This window comes from Pan troglodytes, chromosome 11 (assembly GCF_028858775.2).
Source record: "Pan troglodytes isolate AG18354 chromosome 11, NHGRI_mPanTro3-v2.0_pri, whole genome shotgun sequence".
NCBI lineage: Eukaryota > Metazoa > Chordata > Mammalia > Primates > Hominidae > Pan > Pan troglodytes.
The window spans coordinates 77,591,552-77,606,459 of record NC_072409.2 but is presented as its reverse complement, the minus strand read 5'-3'; the positions used below and the strand labels follow the sequence as shown (position 1 = coordinate 77,606,459).

Sequence of the window (14,908 nt, the reverse complement as noted above, 5' to 3'; positions counted from 1 at the left end):
AATGGCCCCCACTTATCCCATCACAGCCCAGGCACCAGCCAGGAGGAGGTTCTTACTGCACCCAAAGCCACAGGGCTCCCTCTCATTTCTGACCTTTGGCACATGCAGCTCTGTCTTCCAGAAATGCTGTTTCTCCCCTTGATTCAGCTTTCAAGAATCAGGTCAAGCATCACCTCCTCCAAGAAGCCTCCCCTGACCTTCCCAGGCTTTGTTTAGTTGTTTTGTCCCATTTCCTGTTTCTCTGCTCTCTTGGCATCACTCTCTGGGTTCTCTTTCTCACACTGTGTGAGGGAAACATGCCAGTCTCCATGTCTGTCTGCTTCCCCAGTCTGTGAGTTGCCAGAGGACAGGTATGATGTCTTATTTGTCTCCACACTGCAGGGCCTGGCATAGGTGGGTCAGCAGTAACAGGAGCTGAGTGAAAGAAGGAATGATGAGTGGCAGATGCTTGCTGATGTGGACACTGCTGGGCCTGACAAGGGACTGTGCTGGGGAAACTGTCTTTGAATCAGAAAGAACTAGCTAGAGACAGAGAGGCAAAGTGGAAAGCAAGGATAATCAGCGCTCACTGCGGCTCCCATACTCTGGTCACCTAGGCATCAGCCCTGTGGATCCAAATAGCCTTTGCGCCCTCCTTGGCAGGTCTGCCCTGCTGTCATTGATGGTAGGGCAGCATTTCAGGCTCGCTCCATCAGCAAGTGTATGAAGATACACTGGGTCTCTGCCAATACTTTGTACTTCAACCATTGCCTTATAGTGGCCCATAACCAGCCATAACAGGATGGGAAAGTCAATTGACTGGGTTTAACAAATAGCATGCATTTAGGCTCCAACATTTGCGGCCCAAGGACTCTGCTGCCAATGAACAAATGAACATTATGTAACAGCTTTACTACAACTTTCTGGGGCTTCAGTCTCCTAGAGGCCCTTGTGTCCTCCTCCTCCTATACCCCTCTTTTTACAGTGGCGATGACTGAGGCCCAGAGGGAGGTGGTGGCTCAAGGTCACACAGAAAGGCTGGAACCAGCACCCAGGCTCTGATAGCCTGCCAGTGCCCTTTGCACCAACTCTACTAGGTTTGGCGATTGCTGTTCAATAATTAACCGTGGATTTTGAGAAAGACATGGACCCCTCGGGCCCAATCATGAGGTCACAAAAGAACAGATTCATTACATAGTGTTTGAGCCCAGAGGACACTTGCTATTGACTTGGTAACATAATCTTTTTTTTTAACTTTTTATTACCAGAAATTTTAAATATACACAATAATAGACGTTATAATGAACCCCTTTGTGCCAGCAGCTGCCAGCTTAAGTAATTATGAACACCTGCTGTTCTTGGTAACATAACTTGGAATCTTATTTCCTCCTTGGAAACTGGAGGAGACACACACTATAAAACACTATAACCAGAATGATCATTTCAAATTGCAAACTGGATCGTGTCAACCGCCCTTCCTTCTCCCTCAAGACCCTTTAATGGAATCCTCTGTTCCTGGGATGAAGATGGAGCAGAGCTCCTACCCCAGACCTGGACAGCTGTCTCTAGACTTCTTTTAAGTGAGAGAAAAGTACACTTCTCTTGTTTAAGCCACTTTTATTTTGGGTTTTCTCTGATGTCAGTAGTTCTCAAAACTGGCTCCACAATGGAATCAATGGAAGAGCTTAAACACAAAACAAAACAATAACAAAACCAGATAACCCAGAACAACACCCAGGGACCCCTAGCAATGTGGAGTGTTGCTCAGGTGTTTCCAAAGACTCTCCCAGGTGGTGCTGATCCACAGGCATAGTTGAGAACCACTGTTTCATCATATGCATCCAATCTAACTCTAACTGATACAGGCTCGGCTGAAAGGTCATCTTCTCCCAAGAAGTCTGGGGAGGAACTCAGGGCTGCCTCTTCTGTTTCCACAGAGCTTGGTGCTAATCTTTATTAAGTGTATCAGGCTGGGCATAGTGACTGATGCCTGTAATCCCAACACTTTGGGAGTCTGAGTCGGGAGGATTCATTGAGCCCAGGAGTTTGAGACCAGCCTGGGTAATATGGTGAGACCCTATCTCTAAGAAAAATTTTAAAATTAGCCGAGTGTGGTGGAGGTCAGAAACTCAAAGTGTCTCCTTGGACTAAAATCAAGGTGTTGGCAGGGACGAGTTTCTTCTAGAGACACTGGGGGAGAAGCCCGTCCCTTGCCTTCTCCAACTGCTTGCATTTGTTGTCTTGTGACAGCATCACCTGACCTCTGCTTCCATCCCCACATCTCTTTCTCTGACTCATGTTTCCCTTCAATAAGGACCCTTGTGATTACATTAGGCCCTAGCTATACAATCTAGAATAATCTTCCACCTCCAGATCATTAACTACAATATCCCCTTGTGCCATGTAAGGTAATGTCTTCATAGGTACCAGGTGTTAGGACATCGGCGTCTTTAGGGGCCATTATTCTGCCTACCACAATCAGTGTACATAAGGTGAAGCAATAGGGAGTGGTGAGGCCTGTGGCAAACTGGAAAATGAAAGCCCTGCCTAAAGGGGGCAGCTACTACGTGCATCTCTAGTTGAGCCACTGTTCCATATCCATGTGCAGGCCTGATAGTACTAAGTCTTCCAATGTTTCAAGAAAAAATAGAAACATACATTTTAATGTCAAATATCTCAATGTTTAAGCATTAGAAAGCATAAAACGGGAAAAAAACCCCACAACTCTGCTGGGGCCAAATACAACATGTATGCTGGCTTGAGACTTGGGCTACCAGTTTGTGGTGTCTAGTCTGGAGCTTCTTTCTCACTAGGACAGTTAAGGCAGCATTAATTTATTTTGTGCTGCTTGTCACCTTGTCAGTGGGAGAAGAGACAGGCAGGTGTGAAGCCCAGGCTCTCTCTCAGGCCCCAGGGTGGTGTTGGTATTTCCCTTCCATTTACCACCCACGTTCCTCCCTTGACCTCTGTCCAAACTCCTCCTCATCTCTCCAACAAGAAGGAGCTCCCAAGGCTGCACGTGGCTCTGCCTTCAATTACTGTTTAGTTCAGTTGCATGTGGCTTTTCTCCTTGACCTTAACATGAGGAGGGGAGCCACAGCCAGGGCAGCGTAGTAAAAGCTGAGCCTTTTGCTCTGCTAGGGTGAACTCTAACTGTGCTTTACAGGTGCTATTGCCACACGTAAGCACTGCAACAGTCTTCTCTCCCTGCCCCACCGGCCCCCAACCTCCTCCTCCTCTCAGTTGGGTCTTCCTTAGTCTCAATGATGCTGTCAGTTAAGGTGTAGTCAAGAAAATGGAAGCCACTCTAGGTGTTTTGAGTAGGAAGAGATTAATATTAACACAAGTGTTGGGAGGCTGGGAAGTGAAGGGCACTAAGCTATTGTCAAGAAATCTGGAAGTGCTAGGATTATAGGGAGGCTACTACCAGTGTTCTCTGCAGTCCACAGTCATGAACGGAGCACTCCTTAGGAGGGCCTTCAAAGCCTTGGGTAGAAATCCACCTCTGCAGATGCCCACGCACCAGCTGCATGCTTTGCTTCCAGGCCAGTGTTATTTGTGTGATTGTGCAAGAGCTTGGCTTCTAGTCTGCACTTGGATACTAATCCCCTAATCCCTTCCAAAGGGACCTTGGGCAAGTCCCTTTTCCTTTTTGGGTCTCAGTTTCTTCAACCATAAAAATGAGGTGAAGGGGAAGGAAGACAGAGAGGGAGGAGAACAGAGTTTGTGGCAAATACTCAGGGGTTGGTTATGTTCAACAACATTCAGACTTGCTCATGTTCACAGAGAGTAAGCTTCATTTAGAGGATCACTTAGGAAAAAAGAAAAAAGTATATATTGGTTTGATTTTTAAATGTATCTTTATTTTTAAATTTCCATTTCCTGCAAATGCCTCAGTGTCTTGACCTAGTCTTGCCTCTTCCGTTCAAATACAGAAAATGATTATGCTCAGTGTAGAAGAAACACTCAGTGCAGCTTTCAGTCCTTTTGTTTGGAATCTAGCTGATCTGTACGTCATTCTCAGAGCTGGATTCTTCTTCAGTAACTTCCTAGACATATAAGGCTCTACAACGCTGAAGGATAGAAATTGCTTCTCTTCTCCCACCAGCCCAGTGTAAACACATCCCTGGACGACACTGACCTGACTGTGGCTTGTGTTATCTCACCCTTTCCCCTTCAATCCACACAGGCTCCAGGTCCAATATCCTTACAAAGGGCCTGGATCTTTTTTTGTTAATTAAAAAGCTGAATCCATCACATTCCTGGAAAATAGTCAACCCTCTGCAAAAATAATTTGTGCATTTTACCTTCAGCTACTGCACATTCATTCTTCTCTCCAAACCATAAATGTCAAGCACTGTGGAAGGTTCTTTTTTTTTTTTTTGAGGAGGGGTAAATACCTTGCAACAGGACCACTTTGGTGAGTTCTGATGCCAGTCACAGCTTAGAAAGTGTCAAAGGTGGGCATGCTGGATAGAATCTAGACATAACACATTTGCAGGCAAAGTCACTTTCTGGAAATAACCATGACGGAGTCAAAGACTCCTCAGAAACCACTTAGGCCAGTGCTTCCCAAATATGGTTATATATCAGAAGCATATGAGAAACTTGGCCAGGCGCAGTGGCTCATGCCTGTAATCCCCGCACTTTGGGAGGCTGAGCAGGGCGGATCACTTGAGGTCAGGAGTTTGAGACCAGCCTGGTCAACATAGTGAAACCCTGTCTCTACTAAAAATACAAAAATTAGCTGGCATGGTGGCACGCTCCTGTAGTCCCAGCTACTCAGGAGTCTGAGGCAGGAGACTCACCTGAATTGGGGAGGCGGAGGCGGCAGTGAGCCGAGATGGCACTGTTGTACTCCAGCCTGGGTGACAGAGTAAGACTCCATCTCAAAACAAAACAAAACAAAACAAAACAAAAAAGGAAGCATATGAGAAACTTAACAAAAACTTCTGGGCTCCAACCTACATCTAATAATTTAGACTCTCTGAAGGCAAGGTCCAGGAGATTGTTAAAAAACAAAAACAAAAACACAAACAAACAAAAAAAACTAAGCTCCCCACTCAATTCTGATGTATAGCTAAGTTTGGGAGCCCCTTGTCTAGTTCTTATCTGAACTAGGATTTTGCCACATGGTTATCTGTCCTTCCCTGTACTCCTCCAGTGATGGGAGGCCCACTGCCTTTCAAGGGAGCCCCTCCCAGCCTTAGCCAGTTCTGCTTTTTCTGGGAGTTATTCTTCTGTATTCTTCACTGGTCTGGCTCTGCCTTCTAGGACCCCACAGATCCTATCTGGTTTTGCCCTTCAGAGATTTGGACGGCACAGCCTTGTCTTTCAAGTTCTAAAGGGTGAACATCCCAGTTCCTTCAGCTGCTCCTCAAAGGGCACAGCCTCCAACCTTGCCGCGTGGGGGCCACTTCCTGTCTGCAGCTGGCCTCTCAGACCTGCCGCAGTTTCCAATGCACTCTGACATGAGGACTGATACTCATTTTGCCATAAACTCATTCCCTCTATCAATGAGGCCTCTTAAGGATTGGTCAGTTAATCATTAAGTCAATCAGTCCTGGAGTGCTATGCCAAGTGCCCAAGGGGAGCTAGGCTGTCCACGTGCTGTGGGGGAGGCAGGAGGGCCTTGGCAAGGGGCTGATGCCATTGCTGGAGAAACCCGAGGAAAGCATGGGCATCAAGGTGATAAGATGCCAATCATAGTGCCTTCATGGATGGCTAACTTTTGCAGCAAGGGCTGTGAACATCCTAAGGATGATATGGTAGCAAAAGATTCCATAGAGATGTAGCTTAAGGAAAGAACTAAGTGAATTAGGTCCAAGCAGTTGCATGTGAGCACCCTAGATCAGTGGAGAGGCAGGGATTTAATACAAGGAACTGGGTGCTTACAGACCTGCTGCAAGTGCCGGAGGCAGAAGCAAGCCTTAGCCAGACCAGGACCAACTCTCAGGACAATATGGACATGGCCCACCAGCCTGGTGCCTGTCTGAGGCTACTTCAGACACCCTCCTGCAGCCTCCATTCAAAGAGCAGGAAGCCAGGTCAAGGAGTGGCTATAGCCACAGCGGCCAGTCCACAGCCAGGAAGCTGGAGAAGGGACAAGGAATGCTGCCGCAGAACATCTCCCATTTCTGCTATCCTGCTAGTGCCACCCTACAGGGGCAGGACAATACCCTCCAATGCGTGCCCGCCTTCCACATCCGGCAGAGTACTACTAATTGGCAGCACCTAGTCCACATCCAGAACTCTAACTGCAAATGAGGCTGGGAAACATGGCGGTTAGCTTTTGGACCTCCCTAGCCAGAAGGAAGGTGCAGCGAGGGTGGAGCGAGTGAGATGCATGTTCAGTGGTCCATCTTGGCAACCTTTATAGCAACAAAATGGAGACAATTAAATGTCCAACAGTTTACCCCTACAACAGAATTCTATGCCACCTTGGAGAGGATGATGTCATCTGTAATTAGTGATAGGAGAAAACTTCAAAATACAGCGCTAAGTTTTAAAATTTTTTTTAAAGTAGCACAACAGAGGTTACTATATGATTTTATGTTTATTAAAATAATTTTGAAAGATGCAGAGGAAACAATACTAGCAGGACGAACACCGTAATAATGGCTACCGTAGGTGAAGAGATTACAGGTGATATTTTTCTTCTTTTTTCATCCTTTCCTGTGTTTTCCAAGCTTTCTACACTGTGCATACATTCTTTTTGTCCTTAGGACAAAAATGTACTTTGAAAAATGCCCAAATATAAAATCTTCTTGAAGGAACTGAAGAAAGGAGCAGTGAAAGTGGAGGACAGAAATTAGTGAATCCTGGACCAAAAAAGTGAGGGAGAGGCGAGGCAGAGAAGGGGTTAAGGGGAGTCTCAAGGATGGCAGTCGATTAAGCAGCGTCTTGCAGCGGGGAGAAATGCAAAGTGTAGTTGGGGTTCGGTCTCCGAAAACTTTGCTGTGTGACCTGGGGAAGCCCCTGCCCCTCTCTGGGTATCTCTGTTTCCGCTCCCAAACCAGTGCCTTAGGACCCTAGATCTGAGCAACGTGGACACTGGGCTTGCGGAGACCCGAGGGAGGGAGCGCTGAAGCGGTGCGGGCTGCCGGGGGTAGAGGGGCGGGGACCGGGAAAGACCGGGCTGGGCGAGGGAGGAGCGGCCTTGGCCGGCGACAGGACGTAGGCAGCGCCCTAGGCGCAGGCGGAGCCTCATTGGCCGCTGAGCCCCGGGCTGCGCGGAGGCGGGACCTGCGGCCAGCCCTGGGCGGCCATCTGGACAGAGCTGGGAGGGCCGGAACCAGAACCCTAGCGTGATCCTGAACCGGAGCCCGAGCCTGCTGCAGGTAACTAACGCTGGTCTCCCCTCGGCTCCCTCGGGAAGCCGCAGCTCCTGGCTCCGCGTGGGGGCTTTCCTCTCTGGGCCGCTGCGTCCGCATCTGGGGGCTGGCCTTTCCGCCGTTGCACTGTAGGACTCTCTCCACGTCCCCTAATCCCATCCCCCGCCTCTGGGTGACGCTACAGGAGCCCCGAGGACACAGACGCCCCCAGACCTTACCACGTTAGCTCGACCTCAACACTCCTGCCCACTCGGCCCACTTCAACAGGGGGCCCCTGACCATAGCCCAGAGGCTTGGACAAGCCCAAAGGTTGCGCCCTTTCCCCCGCAGAAGGGGTGAGGTGGGCGCCGCTGCAGTTCCCGCGGATAGAGAAGGTCCGGTCCTTCCCGCTGTGGGTGAACTGTAAAAAATTGCCCGTATTCAGGAGGATATGCAAAGCTAGGTTTGTGGAAATCTGGGGTGAGGCTCCTATACTTTCTTGCTGTGTGTCCTCGGTGAGTCCCTGAACCTCTCTGATGCCCAGCCTTCTTCCAGAATGGGGGTCATCATCAACCCTGACCACCCAGGGACTGCAGAGAGGCTTGGCAAATTTCCCGTGAGAAGACGGCCTGCAAACTGTAAAGCATGATGCTCTGTGAGCTGTGATCTTCCTATCGGCAAGTGGAGGCCCCAGCAAGAACCCCATATAGGCCCCAAGAGTAGGAACGGCCTTGGTGTGGCTGCAAAGGTTTGCCAGCCTTGGCCGATGACCACCTCTCCTGACTGCTTCACCCCTCCAATCCTTACCCCATGGATTGGTGACTCCCCTTTCCCCTACCTCCTTTTGTTCTCCTCACCCTCAGAGCCAGGCCTGTTGGTGGCAAGGGGGCTGTGTCCCAGCATATGGCAAAGTCCTGAGCTAAATGGAACCCTGGGCACCCCTGGCAGATCTGCTGACTCAGCTTCCCCCTGTGGGATATGATGAGGTTTCTCTTCAAATAATCTGATCAATCTTTTATTCTTTAATTCTTAGTATCCCCCCCTTTTTTTTTTTCATTTTTTTCCTTTTTGCCTTTGTTAGATGCCCAGGCATGCCACAGTACCAAGCGTTATCAGTACCAGCTCACATTCCTTTGCTTATTTGGAAAGAAGACTAACTTTCTAGCTCATTACAGACACCCTTTCCCCTTTCTCTCCACTTTCTTTTACGTGCCCACTCTATCTAAAATAAATCAAATGTTTAGCCAACCGGGATTAGTTTAGATTGTACGACCTGACCCCAGCCAATGGGGAAAGGGTACAGGGGCAGGACTTGCCTCAGGAATAAAGGCTCTCGTGCCCCTTTGTTCAGGTGTGCTCTCATGGCAACTGGCCAAGGAGGCATCCCTCTGCGCAGAAGTAAAATTGCTTTGCTAAGAATCCTGTGTTCGAGTGTTCAATTTCCTTAGGATTTTGAGCATTATTCCTAACACCCGCAAGGGGAAGGGAAACTTTCTTGGTCAGCATTGATTATTATTATTTTTTTTAGATACAGTCTTGCTCTGTTACCCAGGCTGGAGTGCAGTGGCACAATCATGGCTCACTGCAGCCTCAACCTCCTGGGCTCAGGTGATTGCCCCCCACCTCAGCCTCCCAAGCAGCTAGAACTACAGGCATGCACCACTATGCTCGGCAAATTTATTTTTGTTTTTTTGTAGAGACACGGTTCTTGCTATGTGCTCAGGCTGGTCTCAAACTCCTGGCCTCAAGCAGTCCTTCCACTTCGGCCTACCAAAGCGTTACCAGCGTAAGCCACCACGCCCATCACATTGATTTTTATGGGGCCGGGGACCCACATGGAGCCTTGCTTTCCTGATTGAGTTTTTTGTTCCTCTCCCTGCCCAGGGGTGGAGGGTGAGAGGCTGGGGGTGAAGGGACAGGCAGGTGCAATTCCATTTTACTGCTGGGTGGAGCAAGACTCATGAGACATCAAAGGCAGAGAGATTCAAATTCTGACTGAAGAATAACTGCTTCAACTAATCTGGGAACATTGCACTCTGTTTAATTTTCATTTAATATGTATTATATGCCGTTTAAGTTTTATAACAGTAGTTGTTTTAACGAAGTCTACACTCTTCAGAGTTGTAGCTTTTCTTCTCAGCTGCCTCCTGACTTGCTGCACCTCTGGGAAAGCTGAAAAGGGATGCTGAGACCTGTGGTTGGGGGATGCTGGGCTAGGTCAATTTCTGAGGCACGGCCAGTTCTGATGTCCTGAGTGGAGCTTGCCAGGGTTTTTATATGCAAGACATCATTCAACATAACCCCATGAGGCATTTCACATATGGGGGAACTGAGGCACAGAGGTGAAATGAAGCAAGTCCCTCTCAGAGAACAACCATCTCCAAGTCCCTTTGATTTCTACTCAAGTCTTAGGTCAATTCTTAGACAGCCTTTGTGGCAATTTCAGTGTTTTCTCAGTGTATCATTCAGTACTGTGTGTTGAGCCGCTGCTCTGTAGCAGGCATACCTCTAGGCTCGGGGACATAACAGTGAATGGAACAGAAAAATAAGTTCCTGTGCTCATGGAGCTTGCATTTTATTTGGGGGAGACAGACAAACATATAAGCCTGTAAAGATAGTATTTGGGATGTGAGATAGAGAAGGAGTAAAGCAGGGTAGGGGGGATAGAGAGTGTTGGGGTGGGAAGGGTTGCAATTTTTTAAAGGGTGGTCAGGGAAGGCATTGCTGAGACAGTGGCTTTTGAGACCCAGCAGAGGTGAGGGAGTGAGCTGAGGATAGGCGGGACGTGATGGAGTTGGCCCAGAGAGTTCATCAGGGCCCTCACAGCTCTTACAGTCTGTGTTTTTAGAGGTGACAGTCCTTTATGCTGGAATCTTGAAATGTTTGAGCTGGTGGGCCCTTGGGTACCGCCACCTGCCTTCTCCCACCTGTTCACCCTGGTTTCTTTTGTCCCTCTCCAGAGTGTCAGCATGCTGCGCTTCCTGGCACCCCGGCTGCTTAGCCTCCAGGGCAGGACTGCCCGCTACTCCTCGGTAGCAGCCCTCCCAAGCCCCATTCTGAACCCAGACATCCCCTACAACCAGCTGTTCATCAACAATGAATGGCAAGATGCAGTCAGCAAGAAGACCTTCCCGACGGTCAACCCTACCACCGGGGAGGTCATCGGGCACGTGGCTGAAGGTGACCGGGCTGATGTGGATCGGGCCGTGAAAGCAGCCCGGGAAGCCTTCCGCCTGGGGTCCCCATGGCGCCGGATGGATGCCTCTGAGCGGGGCCGACTGCTGAACCGCCTGGCAGACCTAGTGGAGCGGGATCGAGTCTACTTGGCCTCACTGGAGACCTTGGACAATGGGAAGCCTTTCCAAGAGTCTTACGCCTTGGACTTGGATGAGGTCATCAAGGTGTATCGGTACTTTGCTGGCTGGGCTGACAAGTGGCATGGCAAGACCATCCCCATGGATGGCCAGCATTTCTGCTTCACCCGACATGAGCCCGTTGGTGTCTGTGGCCAGATCATCCCGTGGAACTTCCCCTTGGTCATGCAGGGTTGGAAACTTGCCCCGGCACTCGCCACAGGCAACACTGTGGTTATGAAGGTGGCAGAGCAGACCCCCCTCTCTGCCCTGTATTTGGCCTCCCTCATCAAGGAGGCAGGCTTTCCCCCTGGGGTGGTGAACATCATCACGGGCTATGGCCCAACAGCAGGTGCGGCCATCGCCCAGCACATGGATGTTGACAAAGTTGCCTTCACTGGTTCCACCGAGGTGGGCCACCTGATCCAGAAAGCAGCTGGCGATTCCAACCTCAAGAGAGTCACCCTGGAGCTGGGTGGTAAGAGCCCCAGCATCGTGCTGGCCGATGCTGACATGGAGCATGCCGTGGAGCAGTGCCACGAAGCCCTGTTCTTCAACATGGGCCAGTGCTGCTGTGCTGGCTCCCGGACCTTCGTGGAAGAATCCATCTACAATGAGTTTCTCGAGAGAACCGTGGAGAAAGCAAAGCAGAGGAAAGTGGGTAACCCCTTTGAGCTGGACACCCAGCAGGGGCCTCAGGTGGACAAGGAGCAGTTTGAACGAGTCCTAGGCTACATCCAGCTTGGCCAGAAGGAGGGCGCAAAACTCCTCTGTGGCGGAGAGCGTTTCGGGGAGCGTGGTTTCTTCATCAAGCCTACTGTCTTTGGTGGCGTGCAGGATGACATGAGAATTGCCAAAGAGGAGATCTTTGGGCCTGTGCAGCCCCTGTTCAAGTTCAAGAAGATTGAGGAGGTGATTGAGAGGGCCAACAACACCAGGTATGGCCTGGCTGCGGCTGTGTTCACCCGGGATCTGGACAAGGCCATGTACTTCACCCAGGCACTCCAGGCCGGGACCGTGTGGGTAAACACCTACAACATCGTCACCTGCCACACGCCATTTGGAGGGTTTAAGGAATCTGGAAACGGGAGGGAGCTGGGTGAGGATGGGCTTAAGGCCTACACAGAGGTAAAGACGGTCACCATCAAGGTTCCTCAGAAGAACTCGTAAGAGCAGCTGTCAGGGAGGCCCAGTCACAGTCCAGCAATTCCACAACCACCTTGACCAATGCTTGCCAAACTGTTTTAAAGCCAAGAACACCCTTTCTTTGTTCCAAATTAACTCTTAGAAGAAACCCCACAAATAAAGCAATTCAATCAAGGCTGTTCTATTTAAATCAGAGATGGGGACCAGGCTCAGAGTTCTACCTATCTAACCCCCAACCACAGCCCCCTTGGTGGCCCATGAGTTGCTTCCATGAAATCTTAGGAGTCTCTGGAAGACAGATTAAAAACCAGTGATCTGTAATTTGTAGCTCTTCCTGCTGATCCAAGGACTTTCCCATGGGTGCACTTGATGGTTTAGTGGATCGACTCAACTCAGAACGCAAGCTTGGAAAGTGTTAGGGGTTTTGAACTACGTGGATACCAAATCTCGGCCCCACTCTTCATTGGCTTAACCTAAAAACCAGAGGTGCTTTTCCTTGTCTGTGTGCCAGTTGCTGGCTGTTTTAGTTGCTTGCCCTTCATTTTGCTACTGATTTTCCTTAATTTGTGGGAAGGAATAGGCAAAGAATATGCTTACATGATTACACCTGTAAAGTAAGCCCAAACATCCCAAATGTCCATCAACTGATGAGTGGATTAATAAAATGTTTCCATGGAATATTCCTTGGATTACTCAGCCATAAAAAGGAATGAAGTACTGACACACGCTGTGACATCAGTGAACCCTGAAAACATCCTTCTCAGTGAAACAAGCCAGAGAGATGTACAAGGCTACAGACTGTATGATTCCATTTATATGAAATATACATACTAGGCAAATCCATGGAGATGGAACATAGATTAGTGGTTGCCAGGGGATAGAGGAGTAACTGTTAGTGGGCATGGGATTTGTTTTTGGGAGGTTTTGAAAATGTTCTGGAGTTGAACAATAGTAATGGTTGCACGATTTGGTAAAAATACTAAAAACTATGGAATTGTTTAATTATGGTATATGAATTAATTTCTTTCTTTTTTTCTTTTCTTTTTTTTTTTTTTTTTTTTTTTTTTGACATGGAGTCTCACTCTGTCACCCAGGCTGGAGTGCAGTGGTGTGATCTCGTCTCACTGCAACCTCCGCCTCCCAGATTCAAGCGATTCTCCTGTCTCAGCCTTCTGAGTAGCTGGGATTATAGGTACACGCCATCACACCTGGCTAATTTTTGTATTTTTAGTAGAGATGAGGTTTCACCATTTTGGCCAGGCTGATCTTGAACTCCTGACCTCAGGTGATCCACCCGCCTCGGCCTCCCAAAGTGCTGGGATTACAGGTGTGAGCCACAACACCCAGCCATGAATTAACTCCGTTAAAAAATACACGTATACATTCTGTGAGCAAATCCATTTTGTCTCCATATTGTCCTGCTGCTGAACATTTTATAGAGTGTGGGGGATGGAAGGGACCCAGGTGGTCTAGTCAACCCCCAGTCAGGTGCAAAAGTCCCCTCCCCAATGTTTCTGTTTTTGTTTTCTCTTGGATGGGTGACAAAGTGCAACTGTAAGACCCATAGAGAAAAACTCTGGTTCCTGCTCAGAATGGGCCCATCTTGTTGGACTCGTTTCCACAGCCCCCCACCCCTTCCAAACCATACCCACCCTTCAAGCCAAGCCTAGCATGGGGGCCACCTTGACATGCTGGGGATTTCCAGAGTTTCAAACCTCAGAGTTCACAATGTATATTGTTAGTCTTGCTACATTCATTCCCCAACTGATGGGAGTGAAGGCAAATCCAAGCCAGCCAGGCCACAATACAGAAGCAGAATGCTGAGCCTCCCTCTCTCGGTCCATCTTTCTAGACCATGCTGCTTACAAGCCACCTTACGTTCAAGTCCCCCCATTCCTGTAAATGCACACCCCACTCATCTCTGCTTCCCAGGCTCAAGCAATCCTCCCACCTGAGCCTCCCAAGTAGTTGGGACTACAGGCATTCACCACCATGTCTGGCTAATTTTTTTTTTTTGGTATTTTTTATAGAGATGAGTTTTCACCATGTTTCCCAGGCTGGTCTCAAACTCCTGGTCTCAAGCAACCCTCCTGCCACGGCCTCCCAAAGTGCTGGAATTACAGGCATGAGCCACCAAGCCTGGCCCGAGTCAACTCTTAAACATCCTATTGTCTTACCTAGGCAACATGATGATTTTGTTTATTAACATAACTTGGGTTTGGCTGGAAACTGCTGCTTGAGGGTTCAGAGTCTGTTTGGTTCCCTCACCTCCCTTCCTAGGACCTCCTTTCTACACTATTTGTCTACAGCTAAGGTGACCCTGACACTCCCCCATAGTGCACCTTCTACGGATTTCTCTGGGAGGCTGTTGGCACCTCTGTTGCACAGCAGCGAAAGTTTCTCATAAACGCACTGGGACGTGGAAGTGGGCGGGTGGGTGTCTCTAATGATTAATGTGCAACATCACAATATTTTAACAAATCCATTCCTTATTTAAGTTTCAGTACTCCTTAACCAAAGAGGAGCTCTGTAGACAGTGTTCCAGTATGGAATGGGATTGGAAAAGACAATCTTCATGGTCCCTTGTTCTGAGCCCTGAAATTCTGAGAGTGAGGAGCCTGTAGGTCAGATTGTTAATAAGCTCAGCCATCACGGCTCCTCCACCCATTTTTAAATTCTTTTAAAATTTTTATTTATTTATTTATTTATTTATTTATTCATTGAGATAGGGTCTCATTCTGTTGTCCAGGGTGGATGCAGTGGCACGATCATGGGGCTCAAGCAATCCTCACACCTCAGCCTCCTGAGTAGCTGGGACTACAGGCATATGTCATGATGCCTGGCTGATTTGTGTATTTTTTGGAGAGACAGGGTTTTGCCTCATAGCCCAGGCTGGTCTTGAAGTCCTGAGTTCAAACGATCTGCCCACCTTGGCCTCCCAAAGTGCTGGGATTACAGGCGTGAGCCACCAAGCCCAGTCCCCTCCACTCATTTTACCACTGTGCTGAATGCACAGACTTGTGAGCAGGGAGGTTTAACTGGGTGTCCTCATTCAGGCCAGACACTGCCCACCAGACTCACACTTGGGAGATGTTGCAATTCTGGGGCTTCCATCCA

At 48.9% G+C, this 14,908-nt stretch overlaps 1 protein-coding gene across 2 annotated transcripts; it reads left to right on the top strand.

Moving 5' to 3' along the window:
• The first annotated feature begins 7,190 nt into the window (after window positions 1-7,190).
• Window positions 7,191-12,793, top strand: ALDH1B1 (aldehyde dehydrogenase 1 family member B1). 2 transcript variants are annotated; one of them, XM_009456247.5, is made up of 3 exons: window positions 7,191-7,319; window positions 8,990-9,078; window positions 10,253-12,793. In XM_009456247.5, exon 3 carries the CDS (start codon window positions 10,262-10,264, stop codon window positions 11,813-11,815), a length of 1,554 nt encoding a protein of 517 aa, XP_009454522.2. In that variant the 5' UTR covers window positions 7,191-7,319; window positions 8,990-9,078; window positions 10,253-10,261; the 3' UTR covers window positions 11,816-12,793.
• The last annotated feature ends 2,115 nt before the right edge of the window (window positions 12,794-14,908 follow it).

Coding starts and splice junctions, on each gene's coding strand:
- ALDH1B1 (XM_009456247.5), top strand. CDS start 10,262: ATGCTGCGCTTCCTGGCACCCCGGCTGCTTAGCCTCCAGGGCAGGACT.